Consider the following 19,379-nt stretch of genomic DNA (forward strand, 5'->3'; position numbering starts at 1 on the left):
TGGCAACGGCAAGTTGCGGAAGACCAGCGAACGTCACGTGCAACCTGTTCGGCAAGTTCCCGGCCTACCCTGCAAGCTTAAATTTTACGGCACCTCGAAGACGGCCTGTGCCGATTGGAGGCAATAACACCCCAGCTTGAAATCCTCGAAGTCACGGCTCCTTCACATCTAAGTGGTGTTAAGAGTTTTTACTTTTTTTGGTTCTTGGATATTTGATATTGTAAGACTATGTCTGTGTTAATGTGGAGTTGGACCTTGTTATATTAACGCGCCTCCAAGTGATTGTGTGCATGATCATGGGTCAGTGTAAATAATCGCGACTTGTTACAGACCATATTCCGTGCAAGTGGACGAGTATTCTCTGTTTTAAATTGACTTGACGGAATTACATTCGTAACACAATCTGTGTCGGAAGGAAAACACTCTTTGTAGATGACTGTGCCTTAATCATTGCATCAGCAGGCGCTGATATTTCGTCTTGTAATTTCAAAAAGTGTATTAGTGGTGGTGGTGGTAAGTTCCCATGGGACCAAACTGTTGAGGTCATCGGTCCCTAGGCGTACACACTAGTTAATCTAACTTAAACTAACTTACGCTAAGGACAATCCACATAACCATGCCCGGTGGATGACTCTAAACTCCAACTGGGGAGCCACGCGAACCGTGGCAAGACGTCTTAGATTTCGCGACTACCCCTCGCGTTTTGTTTTCGTACTTTAGAATACAGAGGTGTGCATAAAAGTGTGTTGTGAGAAATGCATATTGCTGCAGAACATCTAAAAAGTAGACGAAAATTATCAGTGTGTAACACAGAAAAACAACGATGTGCTAGCAGACGGCATTTCGCGATGTAAGCGAGAAAGCAACCGAAAAATCACCACCACTGATGATGCATTACCTCAATAAAGCGAAACGCGTCTGGTGAAAAAATCACCCATTTTTGTAGTTGCAACCACGAACGCAAAGTACCCTCGTGAATTATAAAGTAACTAGGGACACTATGGCCACACAAATGAGGAGCCTATGATGTATATGAGAATAACCTCTAAGTGTTGCTAACTAACTAATTAACTAACAATACGTAGTAAGGTCGTTAAATTATGAGACTGGGCGCATAACGGCGGTGTGGTGCAGTAGAGCGCATAGATGGCAGCGACTTGTTGCACCTGGTGTGTAAGTTTCTCGTTCCCGCAAGAGACGGTTGAGTGCGAGCACTGCAATCACAACTGCGGTGATTTCACAGCGCGCGTCAGAACTAGAGTATGTCGCAACGGACAAACATAAAATTCTGCCAGAAATTAGGCAAATCGCTGCCGAACATTTCAGATGATGCTGCAAGGTTAGTGTGACGGCACTCTGAGTGGCAGGGTTCTGTCTAAGCGGCTCCAATGTTTTTCGCATAGGACAGTTTGGAGGATGATGTGCGTACTAGTCGGCCGTAAACGGTTCGAGCTGAAAGCAAGATTGAAGAGGTTGCAATGCTGAGCGCGCCAACCGCTCCCAAACGACAGACGATCTCGTAGTAGCAGTAGAGTCAGCCGTGATAGGTGCTACAATATTATGACTAATGACCTCAGCATGTCACATGTTTCTCAACGCAATGTGCCAATATTCTGAAGCAAGAACAAAGCGACTATCGAGTGACGGTTAGTGAGGATCTGATCAGCAGTGTCGACATTTCTGAGCCAGATCATAATTGGAGGCAAACCGCGGTGGTTGCTGTACGATCTGCAACTGAAGCGACAATCCGCGACCTGCAAAACGCCAATATTGTCGCGGTAGAACAGAAACGCAACAACAAGTACAAAGATCAGGTGCTGATTCAACTGTTTTTTGATAAAAATGGAATTGTTCATATGGAATTCATCCCAGACGGTGAAATGGTAAAGAAAATCCGCTACAAGGACATTCTTGTCCATATACGCAGTTCATTACGTCACAAGCGTCCTGAGCTTTGGCGTGGGAAGAGTTGGCTGTTGCTACACGACGACGACCCTGCCCGTCGCTCTGTCCTCCTCCAAGAAGAACCAGCGAGACAACAGATCACCGTTTTGCCACACCCTCGTAATCACCTGATCACGCATAATGTGATTTTTGTTTCTTGCTCTGTATCTATGTATCTACGTGAGTTTCCCTACTCCTAAGTCGACGTAGACTTCATGACTGCCACAAGATGAGCAAACATGTTTTGGTGGTGCTTCCAGAAGTTATACAGACGTTGTCAGATGTGCTTTTCGGTCAGCTGCGACTGTTTGGGGAAGGCTGTAACCTGTTTAAACGTAAGGCGTTGACGTATGGCCTTCAGAGCAAAAGTTAATTTTAAAAAAAGACGAAGAAAAAATGTGCGCCTCGTTACGTGGCATCTTGTGAGACATTCGGGTTTTTGTGGGTGCCTACTCTCTAGGCGTCAGTCTCAAAACAAAATCACTGCAGTAGTATGTCAGCAGAAATGTAGTTGTGCATTTTAAAGTGAATTACAAAAAGATTCGCCTTGTCTTGCGATGGATTTTCGATACATGAGAAGTCACTGATGTGATACCATCTGTCACAGAGAAGCAAGTCGTCCTATAGGAAACGGGGCATAAGTGGTTATCGTTGTTAGTGGTTCTGCACGCAACCAGGTGGTCTGAAGGAACTCCAACGCACACCAGTATCGCCCAGATTGATAACACTTCCGTTACTAAATAACAGAAGTCGTTCAATTCTCATTGCTTATGAAAAAGCAGGCTTGTTCAGGATACTGAAGGACTTAAACTTCTGGAGATATATTTAAAGATGAGTCTGAATACGGCAGTTAAGACTTCCAATGTGTACGTGTACAGTACAGTACTGCACAGTTAGGCGAGATTACAGAATATGCACAGCAACAGATAAAAGGAGACGATTTAAGCACTTTCGTAGATTGTAAGTGTGCTGGCTATTTTTAGCGTGTTTTTATGTCGCTTTTAACCCTTAGAAGCGCGGATCAGATTGCATGAGTGGGAGGCAGCCGCGCCAATTTTGCGATACTGATCCTGAAATTATGGCCTGAAAAGCTCGTGCGCGTCACGACAACCACGACATTCAGTAATTCAGACTGGAGTGAAATAATAATAGCGCTACAGATCATTGTTTAACGCAACGTAATGTGTGAGGGACAGCCCAACAAAATTCACTCTGGAAAGCGCTCCTGGGTCTTCAACGCTGATTCTTATTTGGCTGTTTTCGGAAGATTTAAAAATTGATGTAATAAAATGGAAAACCTACAGCCGTCCTTACAATGTTGTTTATTATATGGTTACCAGTTTCGGTGCTTCATTACACTACCTTCAAGACTTAATTGACGATGAAGGGATTAACTCCAATCGTAAACACGTTTCCATCAGTGACCAACATTCATGAAATGGTTTTCGCATACTACCTGTAATAACTATGTTGTGTCACCAACCATTGGTAGGTGTTCGTTGGAGACGCAACGTCGTTGTTACAGGGAGTCTGCGAAGACCAGTTCATAGATGTTGGCCACTGATCGGAGCATGTTTACGATTGTAGTTAACCCCGTCAACGTCTGTTAAGGCCTCAAGATGGTGGCCTAAGGCATCGAAACTCGTAGCCATATAATAAATAACATCGTAAGCACAGCTGTAAGGGTTCCATTATATAACATATGTGGACGGCCGAAGTCCCTCACACCTCTAATCAGAAGGATGGACATACGAGCACAAAAATCTCTCGTCTTACGCGACTCAAGAAATGATATCAAAACACTAGGCTTCCACAGATTATTCGCCTGTCTTGGCTACTTTTCATTTTCCTGTGTTCCCACTTCAACGTCACAGGAGATTTAACTTATGCATGTAAATGGTAAAAAAAATTGCGACAGACCTAGTTCGCCATAGAACCATACTTCTCGTCTTTATAATCCACATATCAAACCTTCTATCACATGTATTGCTAAATCTTGGTACATTTATGATCCTACGTCTGAAAAATTCTTCGTACACTTAAAATCGCCGTCCTGGTAACAGTATTTTTACGCTGCAGATAAATACAAGACTCCTGAAAAACATTGCCAGCACGCACGGATTTTGAAGCCTACTGCAAGTAAATGTCCAAATTTGATCGGATGCCGGTGTGTTGTCACCATAAGATGAAAAATCGACGTAAATATTGTTCCAAGTGACACATCTCTCAATAGCAAATTTTGTTGTCCGTCTAGATTTAAACTACATATCACGACTGCGTATATGAACAGTTTATAACAGAGTTTCCGAGTGTCCAAAATGGAGATAAGATTTAAAACACGTATGCCACAAGGACGTCGTTTGTGTGATGGCAGGTTTCAGCGCGACCCCTCCTCGATGTAGTCACACGTTCAAAGCTCCCAGGCGTCTTCCTGGTTCGTTGACAACCGTCCACAATGGGTTCCCGGAGATCATCGTCACTATCAGCAAAGCTGAGGTACACAAATTGCTGCGGGTGCTAGTCGATACACCTGGGAGGTCGTGGTAGTGGCGAGGAAAGAAATATACCTTTGTTGTGGAAATATTATTTACCACTTCTTAGATGCACTTAGTGAAGATAAAATCAAACGATGTCAGTTTATCTCTATGAAATTTACGCTACATTTGAAGTGATACGAAATAAAAGCAGGCCTCAACATTAATAGTATAGTAACATTGGCGTGACTGCGCTTATGCATACGTCGTCTCGGAGAAACTATTGCTTTCCGGACCTATGTGTATTAGGATTATTCCGTGTATCGCCCTTTTCGTTTGTAATTATAACAGTCAAACGTCCTGTACAAATTTACAATTTACTCTTTTAGTCAATTTACTCAGGTGCGACGATGGGTCTCGGACCGAAACCAGTCATAAATTTTGAAATATATGAAATCTAGACGGACAAACAATTAATTGAAAAATCATTGATTGCGGATTTTCTCCAAAAAGAAAGTATGTCAGTTTTACATCAGCTCTCAATATACTTTAAACACCTCTTAGAATGTATATCTAGACTCCCCTTATGGAAAAGAAAACACTCCCGTTTTATTTCTACCGCATCTGCAGACAGGATCTTGTTTCAAGTCATACACTAACATCTCAACGAAATGTATTCACATGATGACTTAATTTTTTGAGGATATGTTCACATTGTGGAATATTTTGTGAAAGTTGTTGAATAAAAATATTTCTTACAAATTCTCTTGAGGAAAGCGTAAATCATAGGTGCTCACCGGCTCTAGGATATCGCTATCTGGTACCGTGACACACAACCGTTAGTTCCCAAAGCTTACGCCTAACAGTAGCATTTTTGGCGATCGATGATGAACCTCACTGAGATTCATCACTGATGCAATAATTACGATCTGGATCTTTCTGAACCGTGATCATATGGTAGAGATGTCACAGTAGTCAATTTCAAGTGGAATTTATTTCAAGCTTTGAGCCAATCTCAGACACACAGGAAAACTGCTGAACAAGGAAACTCCCAATTCCTCTTTCTACCTGCACGATGTGTGGTCGCTACTTGATGAATAACTGCGGCGATATACATAAAAGGAACTGGATTTTTAGGCTATATTGTAGAGACTGACTGCTCTAACCCACACTTGTTAGCAGTTTTACTCATCCTGAAGCATCAAATTAAAAATTATTCCCAATATGATCAATGGCAAAATGTGAAATTGTACGTTCAGGGATATTAGTAACGAACACCGACGCGACAAGAGTCACGGCATATCTTCTAATGTAATGTCAGACCTCCTTCTGACCGGCGTATTGCAGCAGCTCGGCGTGGCATGGACTCAACAAGTCGTTGGAAGTCCTCTGCAGAAATACTGAGCTATGCTGCATTTGTAATCGTCCGTAACGATAAACGTGTTGCCGATACAGGATTTTCTGCACGAATTGACCTCTCGATTATGTCCCATAAATGTTCCATGGAATTCATGTCGGGAGATTTGGGTGCCCAAATCATTCACTCGAATTGTCCAGAATCGCGAAAACTATGGCCAGGTGACATGGCGCATGCTTATCGATAAGGACTCCATCGGTTTTTAGAAACAGACGTCCATCAATGGCTGCAACTGGTCTCCAAGTAGCCGAAAATAACCATTTCCAATCAATGATCTGTTCAGTTGAACCAGATGACCCAGTCCATTCCATAAAAACACAGCCCACGCCTTTATGGAGCCATCACCAGCTTGCACAGTGCCTTGTTGATAATTTGGGTCCATAGCTTCGTGGCGTCTGCGCCACACTGCACCCTAGTATCAGTTCTTATCAACTGAAACAGGGTCTTATTTCACCGGGCCATGATTTTCTAGACGTCTAGAGCCCAACTGATACGGTCATGATCCCAGTACAGGTGCTGCAGGTGATGTATTCTTAGCAAAGGCACTCGCGTCGGTAGTCTGCTGCCATGGCCCTTTAACGACAAATTTCGCCGCACTCAGAGATACCTTCGTCGTACCTCCCACATTTATTTCTGTGGTTACTTCACGCATTGTTGCTTGTCTATTAGCACTGAGTACTCTACGCAAACACCGCTACTCTAGGTCGTTAAGTGAAGCCTGTCGGTCACTGAGTTGTCCGTGGTGAGACTTAGAGCCTGAAATTTGGTATTCTTGGCACACTTTTGACACTGTGTATCTCGGAACAGGAGTCGATTTAGAAGAGATAGGGGATCCAGTATTAGAATCGGAATTTAAAAGAGCTTTGGAGGACTTACGGTCAAATAAGGCAGAAGGGATAGATAACATTCCATCAGAACTTCTAAAATCATCGGGGGAAGTGGCAACAAAACGACTATTCACGTTGGTGTGTAGAATATACGAGTCTGGCGATATACCATCTGACTTTCGGAAAAGCATCATCCACACAATTCCGAAGACGGCAAGAGCTGACAAGTGCGAGAATTATCGCACAATCAGCTTAACAGCTCATGCATCGAAGCTGCTTACAAGAATAATATACAGAAGAATGGAAAAGAAAATTGAGAATGCGCTAGGTGACGATCGGTTTGGCTTTAGGAAAAGTAAAGGGACGAGAGAGGCAATTCTGACGTTACGGCTAATAATGGAAGCAAGGCTAAAGAAAAATCAAGACACTTTCATAGGATTTGTCGACCTGGAAAAAGCGTTCGACAATATAAAATGGTGCAAGCTGTTCGAGATTCTGAAAAAAGTAGGGGTAAGCTATAGGGAGAGACGGGTCATATACAATATGTACAACAACCAAGAGGGAATAATAAGAGTGGACGATCAAGAACGAAGTGCTCGTATTAAGAAGGGTGTAAGACAAGGCTGTAGCCTTTCGCCCCTACTCTTCAATCTGTACATCGAGGAAGCAATGATGGAAATAAAAGAAAGGTTCAGGAGTGGAATTAAAATACAAGATGAAAGGATATCAATGATACGATTCGCTGATGACACTGCTATCCTGAGTGAAAGTGAAGAAGAATTAAATGATCTGCTGAACGGAATGAACAGTCTAATGAGTACACAGTATGGTTTGAGAGTAAATCGGAGAAAGACGAAGGTAATGATAAGTAGTAGAAATGAGAACAGCGAGAAACTTAACATCAGGATTGATGGTCACGAAGTCAATGAAGTTAAGGAATTCTGCTACCTAGGCAGTAAAATAACCAATGACGGACGGAGCAAGGAGGACATCAAAAGCAGACTCGCTATGGCAGAAAAGGCATTTCTGGCCAAGAGAAGTCTACTAATATCAAATACCGGCCTTAATTTGAGGAAGACATTTCTGAGGATGTACGTCTGGAGTACAGCATTGTATGGTAGTGAAACATGGACTGTGGGAAAACCGGAACAGAAGAGAATCGAAGCATTTGAGATGTGGTGCAATAGACGAATGTTGAAAATTAGGTGGACTGATAAGGTAAGGAATGAGGAGGTTCTACGCAGAATCGGAGAGGAAAGGAATATGTGGAAAACACTGATAAGAAGAAGGGACAGGATGATAGGACATCTGCTAAGACATGAGGGAATGACTTCCATGGTACTAGAGGGAGCTGTAGAGGGCAAAAACTGTAGATGAAGACAGAGATTGGAATACGTCAAGCAAATAATTGAAGACGTAGGTTGCAAGTGCTACTCTGAGTTGAAGAGGTTAGCGCAGGACAGGAATTCGTGGCGGGCCGCATCAAACCAGTCAGTAGACTGATGACCAAAAAAAAAAAAAAGATCTCGGAACAATGAAGTGTCTAACGATTTCCGAAATGGAATGTCCCTTGCTTCTAGCTCCAACGACCGTCCCGCGTTCAACTTCTGTTAATTCCTGTCCTGAAATCATATCCACATAGGAAATCTTTTCACATGAATCCCCTGAGTACAAATGACAGCTCCGAAAATGTAGTGCGCTTTTATTCCTTGTGTCTGCGATAATACCGCCGTCTGTATATGTGCGTATATCAATCTCAGGACTTTTGTCAACTCAGTGTAGTTAATAGGGCATTGGATAAAAGTTTTGTGATCGAAACCGCTGATAGGAGCAGCTCCTTACTTACCTCTTGGAGAATCGAATCAAGGTGCTGTGCAGACGGGACAGGTAGCCCGGAGCCGCCACGTAGAACAGCTCAGAGTCCGAGAAGTTGGCCGAGAACACCGCCTCCAGCAGCGACCTCCAGTCCAGCTGCAACACGCGCCGGTGCCGGCGTCAAACGCTGCATCCGAACATACAACATAACTTCATTGGCAGATGTAATTTGCAGTACCACATGTTTCAATGGAAATTTACCTTGAGCAAATTTAAATCATGACCTCAAACCTGACATCATACTCATTAATGAGTATAAAATTTGCTGCTAAACACGACACGCAGCTTTAAGATTCTGTAGATCTTGCAAAGTAGACAATACTCTGGAATGCATTAAGACTGAACAGTTCTTCCGGCTACTGTACGCATTTTAGCAGAGCGCCTTGAGAGAAAGGAAACTTTGAGATTTCCTGTAGCATAATTTAAATTCTTGTTGTTTGGCTAATGAGTGAAGCACTCTAGCGTCCACTGGAAGGTCACTCAAGACTTAGGTAGTTCTTGTAAGCGATGGTGATCAGAGTCACTGCTGGTTCAAGACTATTGGTCTACTGCGATGCTCGCAACCGCCAATGTCTGCCATCTCACGCTTAATTCGTAAAAGTCAGATGATGACAGCATATTGCCTCTCTATCAGGTGAAACTGTGCTAAAGCACCGTTGCAGATGTCCACCAGTCAGTGTTCTGTTTTCCTCAAACTAATCCGTATTCAGCTGCAAATTCCACGCTTCATTGTTGCTAATAATAATAATAATAATCTCTTGTCCTGACTGACTGACTCATTGACTCACTGACTCATGATCGCCCAGCCCAAACCGCTAAGGACAGAAACTTGAAATTTGGAGAGGGTATCAAGCTTATACTGCAAGCCCCTTTGAAAAGGGGATTTTTTTCTAAATAACACTTCGAAGGGTGAAATAGGGGGTGTTAAAATTAGTCGCTCTTAAGGCAATTTTGAAACTAGTCTTACAAAAATCGGTATTTGGTTTATGTACCAGAAATAAAGAAATACGTCTTCCATCAGTTTTGTAAATTTAACTCGTACGGGAGTGAAAGTTTTTAAATATAAATCATTATGAAAGAATTACTAAAGAATTTTTGAAGCTAAATCTGTGAATACTGGTATTTGACTTCACGGTTACAAATAAAAAAAATACGTGTTTCTGTGTCTTTGTAATTTCAACGCCTAAGGGGGTGCAAAAGTGGACAAAACGTTTTATGAAAATATTTCATTATGAAAAGCTAAATCTATGAAAATTTCAGTTTAGCTTCTCGGTTGGAAGTAAAAAAAAAGTATTTCACTGTTTTTGGAAATTCAACCCCTAAGGAGGTGCAACGCTGGATGAAAATTTGTAAGAAAATATTTTGTTATATTAAAAAAAATTAAAATGCTATGTAAATTGGTATTTCATTTTTTGGTTCGCTATAAAGAAATCTGTGACTAGAGGTGACACATTCTATGGAAATATTACAAAAAGAACACAAAAGGCATGATTAACAAAAACCGTGGACTCAAGTTGCAAGAATCGCTTTTTGGTCATAAGTACTTTCGGAAAAGAACATGCTTCTGTGCCATTAATTAAACGTGAAAAGTTTAGAAGGGTTAGAACAATATAAAAATTCGAGTGAACAAAATTAAAAAAAAAAAAAAAACCTGTGCCGTCCATACAATCTAGCCGCTGGCGCTAAGCTAGTATATACGATTGTAATTATTATTATTGTTGTTGTTGTTGATATCAACCCACTGAAGTGTGGCATTTGCACGGAATCTATCTGTTAAAGCAGTTATACTCGTATAATGCGCTTTGACCTTCATTTACAGGAATATTAAGCATGTGTAGACAATTATGTTTATTTATTTACAGCAGCTTGTATCGTATTACATGAGCTATGTCATTCAAGAACGACATCTACCGCTCCGTGCCAAAGCACGCACCGTAAGGCTACCTCTCCGAGGGTTTCAAACTGGTTTTCGGTTCGGGACTGGAGTTCCGTGTCTGCAACCCTCCTACCAGTAAAGAGTCCAGACTTTGGCCACCGTGAAACTTCAGCTCTACTGCAAGGCAACAGACGTTGTCCTGCCACCCTAGCGGCTAGGCTCCTGTTTTGAGGAACTATCGTGCATAGCACTCAGACACCACTATTAGACGACTCAGCAACGACGAAAACGTTTTTGGATATCCCGAAGTGACCTGTGGATGCTACATTTGTAATCTTTACAAGAGGGACTCGAAACCCGTGGCGTACACCAGCCGGTGAGTGGTGGTGGCAGATGATAAAACAGAAAAACGGAGCCCGCATCATCTGGGAAAAGTATGAGATTGCACCCAATACTATTCATTAAGTCACTAATGTGTAACACGAATATTAGCGATATCATTACAGTTTCCAGATATCTATAGGTAATTTTTCGTTCGACGGAAATAGCTGCGTTCTACTTACGACCAAATTTTAATCCATTCGCAAACCATTCCCTCACGATTGTGACGTCGGTGTGACTGATTTTTTTTTCAATTCTAGAAACTCCCTTCGAATTGGTTACCACAATTAATGGTAAAGCGGATATCGTTTGGCAACTTTCGTGCAAGCAAGGTATCGCATAGTCGTCTTTTAGGAAATGCATGATGGCTTCTACGGATGCTGTCATTTTCTGCAATGTGTATTATTTTCCAGAGGGTTGTTTGTAGCAGATGACCATAATCTTCTTATATAGGTGGAGATTTAAAAGACCTTGCGCGCGTGGTACAATACGGAGGAACTCTTACGCTGTACTTCAAACATCAGTGTATCGCCAGTTCAGACTAAGTGTATCGTTTGCAGAATAAAAGTAACTTTAGCGTCATATTAATAAATTGCATTCGAACTTTTCCACGTATTGTGGCTCCAGTTCATTCCCGTTGGAGTAACTGACGCTGGTCATCAGTATCTTCTCGCTGGAGATTATTTTATATGGATGTCTTGTTTCTCTCTGGCGCACCTTAAGCATCTGTTCATGCCACAAGGTCACAACAGACAATGAACTCGTTTCCACATATGTACTCAGCTATGGATCATGAACGAAAAATGCGACCGCCGATTTATGTTTGATGCAAAGCAAAATCCTCGAATTCACATCAACGCATGTATCTGTCGACTAAATGTCATATCACTGTTGTTAAACGCTGCAACGCAGTTTTAGACACAGCTCTAGTAAATCGTGCCCAAATAGTTTTTCATCTGTATGTGATGTTTGGAAACTTTCTCTAAAATTCTACGAGCTTATTTTCTCAGCGTTCGTTAAATGAGGCAAAACTGCATATATTGTGTTAATAATATGTTAACAGAATATGGCCGTAGTGGCCAAATAAGCGCGTTGCATTAAACATGTCTGCAATGACAAAATGTTTTCCCCTCTTTCCGTATTATTTATGCCAACACCCTGAACCGGAGAGATGTGTAACGTTCCGGAGAAAAGACTGAACCAAGCACACACGCTGGCTAACGACAGCTGCTGTGGTTCCGGCAAGCCAGAATGTGGTTTTTGAGTGGTTCATCAAGTTCACTTTGTGGCTGATACCAATATAAGAAGATGTACAGATATGTTAGAACATGATTACGCATCGATGAATCAGAATGTTCCAAAGAGCGTTTAGAAAGCTACAAATGAAGCTTACAATCAAAGTATATGAAATTATCTATATCGTTATAATGTTGTTAAATTGCAGCCTTCGATTCGTCTTAGCTATTTTTCAGTTACATTTTGTCACGTGACTTTGCTGAAATTCTTGTTTCGTAATTTTTTTTTCAATTGTTAGTAAAGTGTCTCACTCTCAGAAATTTAAGTATATCAAGATTGCCAGTAGATTCTTTAAGTATATTTCATAAGTGCACGCTATTGGTGTGACCGTACAACATTTACAGTCACTATAAGGTCACTAGGTTAATTCGGCCGTCGCCCTGTCCAGTTCCTTCAGAATGCAGTGATGGAGAATGATACTAAGAACATGCAGTCGGCAGCAAAGATGAGTCGTGGTAATAATCATTTCTTAATTGTCCTGAAAGTGACCACAAAGTATCTGATAGGCGTCACATGTGGGAAGTCATCGACCGTAGCGTGCCACTCGGTCATGCCGAGTTGTAAACCGACAGATAGCATCATCTGTTGAGATATACTCCATGGATACTAATCAGCCATGATTTGTCTTTAACATTCACTTACAGCTGTCTGTCTCTATAGCTGCACTGGTGTAGAAATACATACAGTGAAATACTCACGAATCCGTATCGGCTCTGCAGCTGAGTCAGGTTGCAGGCGACTGGTGTGCTGCGTTGCAGGGCGCTGTTCGCCAGTTCCTTCTCACGTGGGTACAGCTGAAACAGGTCGTACAACACTTCTTGTAATGCGGCTAATCTTCATTCATTATAACGTTAGACATTTTCAATACAACGTACTATATTTCAAACATTCAGTTTTTTCCCGGCAAGTGCTTGGTGTTAACTTTTATTTTAAATTTTTTAATTTTTTTTTTCTGCATACCTGCTGCCGCAGTTGACGGGGAATGCACAACGCAGATGTTTGAATATAGTAAAGGAAGGGCTCAGGGCTGTCGTAATTCGAGATCAGTATTTACACTACTGGCCATTAAAATTGCTACATCACGAAGATGACGTGCTACAGACGCGAAGTTTAACCGACAGGAAGAAGATGCTGTGATATGCAAATAATTTGCTGTTCAGAGCATTCACACAAGTTTGGCACCGGTGGCGGCACCTACAACGCGTTGACATGAGGAAAGTTCCCAACCGATTTCTAATACACGAACAGCAGTTGACCAGCGTTGCCTGGTGAAACGTTGTTGTGATGCCGCTTGTAAAAAGGAGAAATCCGTACTATCACGTTTCCGACTTTGATAAAGGTCGGACTGTAGCCTGGTTTATCGTATCACGACATTGCTGCTCGCGTTGGTCGAGATCCAATGACTGTTAGCAGAATATGGACTCGGTGGAATCAGGAGGGTAATACGTAACGCCGTGCTGGATCCCAACGGCCTCGTATCACTAGCAGTCGAGATGACAGGCGTCTTATCAGCATGGCTGTAACGGATCGTGCAGCCACGTCTCGATCCCTGAGTCAACAGATGGGGACGTTTGCGAGACAGCAACCATCTGCGCGAACATTTCGACGACGTTTGCAGCAGCATGGACAGTCAGCTCGGAGACCATGGCTGCGGTTACCCTTGACGCTCCATCACAGAAGGAGCGCCTGCGATGGTGTACTCAACGACGAACCTGGGCGCACGAATGGCAAAATGTCATTTTCTCGGATGAATCCAGGTTCTGTTTACAACATCATGATGGTCGCATCCGTGTTTGGCAACAACGCGGTGGAAGCGTGTATTCGTCATCGCCATACTGGCATATCACCCGGCGTGATGGTATGGGGTGCCATGGGTTACACGTCTCGGTCACCTCTTGTTCGCACTGATGGCACTTAGAACAGTGGACGTTACATTTCAGATTTGTTACGACCCTTGGCTCTACCCTTCATTCGATCCCTACGAAACCCTACATTGCAGCAGGATAATGCACGACCGCATGTTGCAGGTCCTATACGGGCCTTTCTGGGTACAGAAAATGTTCGACTGCTGCCCTGGCCAGCTCATTCTCCAGATCTCTCACCAATTGAAAACGTCTGGTCAGTGGTGGCCGAGCAACTGGCTCGTCACAATAAGCCAGTCACTACTCTTGATGAACTGCGGTATCGTGTTGAAGCTGCATGGGCAGCTGTACATGTACACGCCATCCAAGCTGTGTTTGACTCAATGCCCAGGCGTATCAAGGCCGTTATTACGGCCAGAGGTGGTTGTTCTGGGTACTGATTTCGTACGATCTATGCACCCAAATTGCATGAAAATGTAATCACATGTCAGTTCTAGTATAATATATTTGTCCAATGAATACCCGTTTATCATCTGCATTTCTTCTTGGTTTAGCAAATTTAATGGCCAGCAGTGTATTTATTGATTTATTATTCGCAATTATAATATATTACCTACGTAGTTAATATTGCCCATGCACACCATATGTTTGTGTACAATTAGTTCTGTATGTAACTGTTATTACTACTCCCTACGATCTAGTACTAGAAAACGAAAAAAAGAACGAAAAACAGAAAAAGAACTATTTTCTTCTATCACTAGAGTTCTCTGATTTGTTTATTCATTAGGGTCAAATTTTCCTTGCGGAAGTATACGTCTAAGCTTCTGAAGGTTACATTCCACAACTGGAACCGCCCTCGAACTATTCCCGTCAACAGCCACGTTCTGCTGGATCTCATGTGCACAGGACGGCACGTCGGCAGCGTTTCCACTGTGGTGATCGATTCCACGATGAAATGAACCATTTCATCATCTCAGAATCCACACTTTTGCAAACGCTCCCATCAACGTGAAGGACAGTTTAGATGATAGCCGTTTGCTTCATTAGCTGCGACCCTCATTTTGTTTCCTCTTCGTCTGAACGAGGTCCTGGCTAGCAGAGGAGGACCCTGACGTTTGAGTCAGTGTCCAGAGAAGCTCTCCTTCATATTCGTGGATACTTCGGCTGCAGCATCTGTCAGGTTGGCCAGGTGGCCCCGTTCCTCATTGTTGTTTTGGGATCCATCGTTCTTAATGCATGACGACAATAACCCGCTGTGTCTTTGCAGATCCCACAGTCACACAACGTATCCACCGGAGGGGCCGTACTGCCACAGGCGTCAGCACCGGTTACACCAATTTTAATAACATCAAGATACTAGCGTACGGACCGTGAGAAAGAAGAGTTGAAGAGTCTTGTTTTTAGTGTCTCACTAGAAGAGAAATAAATTCATATGTTCGTATGTTCTTTCATGTGTATCGGAAGGGTATTGAAAAATTTCACCGCTGTTGTAAAATGCGACATAATTTCTTTTATTATACTGGCCTCAACTGCGAATACGCTTCGTACTTGCGTTTGACCGCCAGTATGTGAGAAAGAAATATTTGTGTTGGCATAACATCGGTAATAATAAATCTGAAAATCTCGGCTCTAAGCGATATAACGAGTCACGACAGCACGCAGGAACTAGTGCAGTAAAACTACAGTCGAAGATTTCTGAGAGTAAAGGATTGGAATGTACTGTATAATGAAGCTCTTTCTGGCTCACTCGTGTTAATGGCCTAACGGACGATATGTCAGTCTTATGGCATAACGTAGACACTCTCGGACCAAAAGTCAAATCATTTTATAGGTATTTCTACATGTCCGCCTGACAAGACGACAACTAAAAGGAGACCGTGTAAGGGAAACGAGAAGGACAATTTGAAGTAGAAACTGACGGTAAATCTTTAGCTCTGCAGATATCTCAGATATATGTCGGTAGCCAGGAGAGAGGTATATGAAAGGCTCTTAGTGTAATGGATAATATAATCAGATCTTTTTTCTGTCAGTCTTATGATCGGTTTGATGCGGTCCGCTATGACTTACACCCAACTTTCTCGATTATTAGTTGGATAGGAAATTATTACATGATGTTTTAACATATACTCTACCGTAATTTCCCTTCTTCTAGTCAGTGTTTTCCAGCAGTTCGCCAGCCGGGGTGGCCGAGCGGTTCTAGGCGCTACAGTCTGGAACCGCGCCACCGCTACGGTCGCAGGTTCGAATCCTGCCTCGGGCATGGATGTGTGTGATGTCCGTAAGTTAGTTAGGTTTAAGTAGTTCTAAGTTCTGGGGGACTGATGACCTCAGAAGTTAAGTCTCATAGTACTCAGAGCCATTTGAACCAGCTGTTCTTTAACCCTTCGATTGTGCGGACTACCTCCTCATTTTGTATTAGTCTATCTAATTTTCAGCAGTCTTCTGCAACACCTTATCTTAAATGTATTGATTCTCTCTTTCCCAGTTTACCTACCGTCCATGTTCACTTTCAAACAAAGCTAAGCTCCATTCGTATATTGTCAGAAATTTCTTCCTCGCATTAAACATTAGGTTTGACATCTGTGAAAACTGTGAGTATCATTGAATCTTGTTTTCTCAGAGGAAATTTGCATTCGTGGATTGAATGGCAGCTAATCAAGTATATCGTCGGTTCCGGCCACAGAAGTTCTAATTGGGAAAACAGGAAGCGGCTACACGGGTAGCGGGGGCTGTGTGGAAGGGGCTGGGCGGTTTTTTTTTAGGTTAGAGGGCCTCAGGGAACCACAGAAAGGGAGTCCGTCGAAAAGGGGGCAGATAAAACACAGTAAGTTAGAAATGATCGGTATTGTAGTTGTAAATTGTCGTAGCTGTGTTGGGAAAGAACCTGAGCTCCAAGTTTTATTAGAAAGCACTGAAGCTCAAAAAGTTATAGGTAGAGAAAGCTGGCTAAAGCCGGAAATAAGCTGAGCAGAATTTTTTTCTAACGATCTAACAGTGTACAAAAAGGATAGACTAAATACAATTGGTGGTGGAATATTTATTACTGTCAGAAGTAGTTTGCCTTGTAGTGAAATTGAAGTAGATAGTTCCTGCGAAATAGTATAGGTAGAGGTTACACTTGACAATCGGACTACACTATTAACCGAGTCGTTTTAACGACCGCCCCCCTCCCCCCCCCCCCCCGACTCAGAAGACGTAGTTGCTGAACAGTTCAAAGAAAGATTTAGTCTCATTTCGAATAGCTTCCCCCCTCACACAATTATAGTCAGTGGTGACTTTAATTTACCCTCGATATGCTGTAAAAGTTATACGATTAAAGCCGGCGGCAGGCATAAAACGTCATCCGAAATTGTACTGAATGCTTTCGCAGAAAATTATTTTGAACAATTACTTCATGAGCCCACTCGAACCGTAAATGGTTGCGAAAGCAAACCTGACCTCTTAGCAACAAATAATCCTGGGCAGATAGTGAGTATCGTGACGAATACAGGGATTAGCGACCGCAAGGCAGTAGCTGCTAGGCTGAATACCGTAACTCCTACAACCATCAAAAAGAAACGCAAAGTATATCTATTTAAAAAAGCTGATATAAACGCTCTTAACGCCTTTTTAAGAGACAAACTGCACTCCTTACGGTATGATCATGTAAGCGTAGAAAAGTTGTGGAATGATTTCAGAGAGATAGTATCGACACAATTGAGAGATACATACCATATAAATGAATAACTGATGGTACTGGTCCTCCATGGTACACAAAACGGGTCAGATTTTTGTTGCAGAAGCAGCACAAAAAGCATGCCAGATAAAAGAACTCAAAATCCCCAAGTTTGGCAAAGTTTTGTAGAAGTTCGAAATATCGCGCGTACTTCAATAAGAGATGATTTCAATAATTTCACAACGAAACTCTGTCTCGAAATCTGGCAGAAAACCCAAATAGATTCTGGTCATATATAAAGCACACCAGTGACAAGACGCAATCAATAGCCTCACTGCGCGATAACAACGATGATGTCACTGAAGACAGTGCCACTAAAGCAGAGTTATTAAATACGGGTTTCCGAAACTCCTTCACCAAAGAAGGTGAAGTAAATATTCCTAAATTCCAATCGAAAACAACTGCCAAGATGAGAAACATAGAAGTAAATATCCTCGGTGTAACAAAGTAGCTTAAATCATTTAATAAAGGCAAGTCCTCCGGTCCAGATTGTATACCAATCAGGTTCCTCTCAGAGTATGCTGATAAAATAGCTCCATGTTTAGCAATTATATACAACCACTCGCTCACAGAAAGATCCATACTTAAGACTGGAAAATTGCTCAAGTCACACCAATACCCAAAAGAGAAGTAGGCGTAATCCGCTGAATTATAGGCCTATATCACTAACGTCGATTTGCAGTAGGGTTTTAGAACATATACTGTATTCGAACATTATGAAGTACCACGAAGAAAACGAATTATTGACATATAGTCAGCACGGATTCAGAAAATATAGTTCTTGTGAAACACAACTAGCTCTTTATACTCATGAAGTAATAAGTGCTATCGACAGGGGATGTCAAAAATGGTTCAAATGGCTCTGAGCACTATGGGACTCGACTTCTGAGGTCATTAGTCCCCTAGAACTTAGAACTAGTTAAACCTAACTAATCTAAGGACATCACACACATCCATGCCCGAGGCAGGATTCGAACCTGCGACCGTAGCGGTCCCGCGGTTCCAGACTGTAGCGCCTAGAACCGCACGACCACTGCGGCCGGCAGGGGATGTCAAATTGATTCCATATTTTTAGATTTCCAGAAACATTTCGACACCGATCCTCACAGGCGTCTTCTAACCAAACTGCGTGCCTATGGAATATTGCCTCAGGTGTACGACTGGATTCGTGATTTTCTGCCAGAAAGGTCACAGTTCATAGTAATAGACGGAAAGTCATCGAGTAAAACGGAAATAATATCCGGCGTTCCCAAGGAAGTGTTATAGTTCCTGATCTATATTAACGACATAGGAGACAATCTCAGTAGCCGTCTTAGATTGTTTGCAGGCGATGTTGTCATTTACCGCCTTGTAAAGTCATCAGATGACCAATACGAATTGCAAAATGATTTAGATAAGATATCTACCAGTCTCAGGACTGAAGACCACAACAACAACAAGATATCTGTATAGTGCAAAAAGTGAAAATTGACGCTGACTAAAGAAAAGTGTGATGTTATTCACATGAGTACTAAAAGAAATCCGCTAAATTTCGATTACGCTATAATCACACAAATCTGAAGGCTGTAAATTAAACTAAATACTTAGGGATTACAATTACAGATACCCTAAATTGGATCGATCGCATAGGTAATGTTGTGAGTGGAGCCAATCAAAGACTGCCATTCATTGGCTGAACACTTAGAAGGCGCAACAGGTCTACTAAAGAGACA

At 42.3% G+C, this 19,379-nt stretch overlaps 1 protein-coding gene across 1 annotated transcript in view; it reads right to left on the reverse strand.

Moving 5' to 3' along the window:
• Positions 1-19,379, reverse strand: part of LOC126188521 (neprilysin-1-like) — a 335,381-nt gene that overhangs the window by 83,647 nt on the left and 232,355 nt on the right. Inside the window, exons 8-9 of the mRNA XM_049930123.1 lie at positions 12,789-12,884; positions 8,509-8,633 (exon numbers count right to left, since the gene is read on the reverse strand). Of these exons, the coding sequence (XP_049786080.1) occupies positions 8,509-8,633; positions 12,789-12,884 (221 nt within the window). The remainder of the gene's footprint in view (positions 1-8,508; positions 8,634-12,788; positions 12,885-19,379) is intronic.

This window comes from Schistocerca cancellata, chromosome 5, assembly GCF_023864275.1.
Source record: "Schistocerca cancellata isolate TAMUIC-IGC-003103 chromosome 5, iqSchCanc2.1, whole genome shotgun sequence".
Taxonomy (NCBI): Eukaryota; Metazoa; Arthropoda; class Insecta; order Orthoptera; family Acrididae; genus Schistocerca; species Schistocerca cancellata.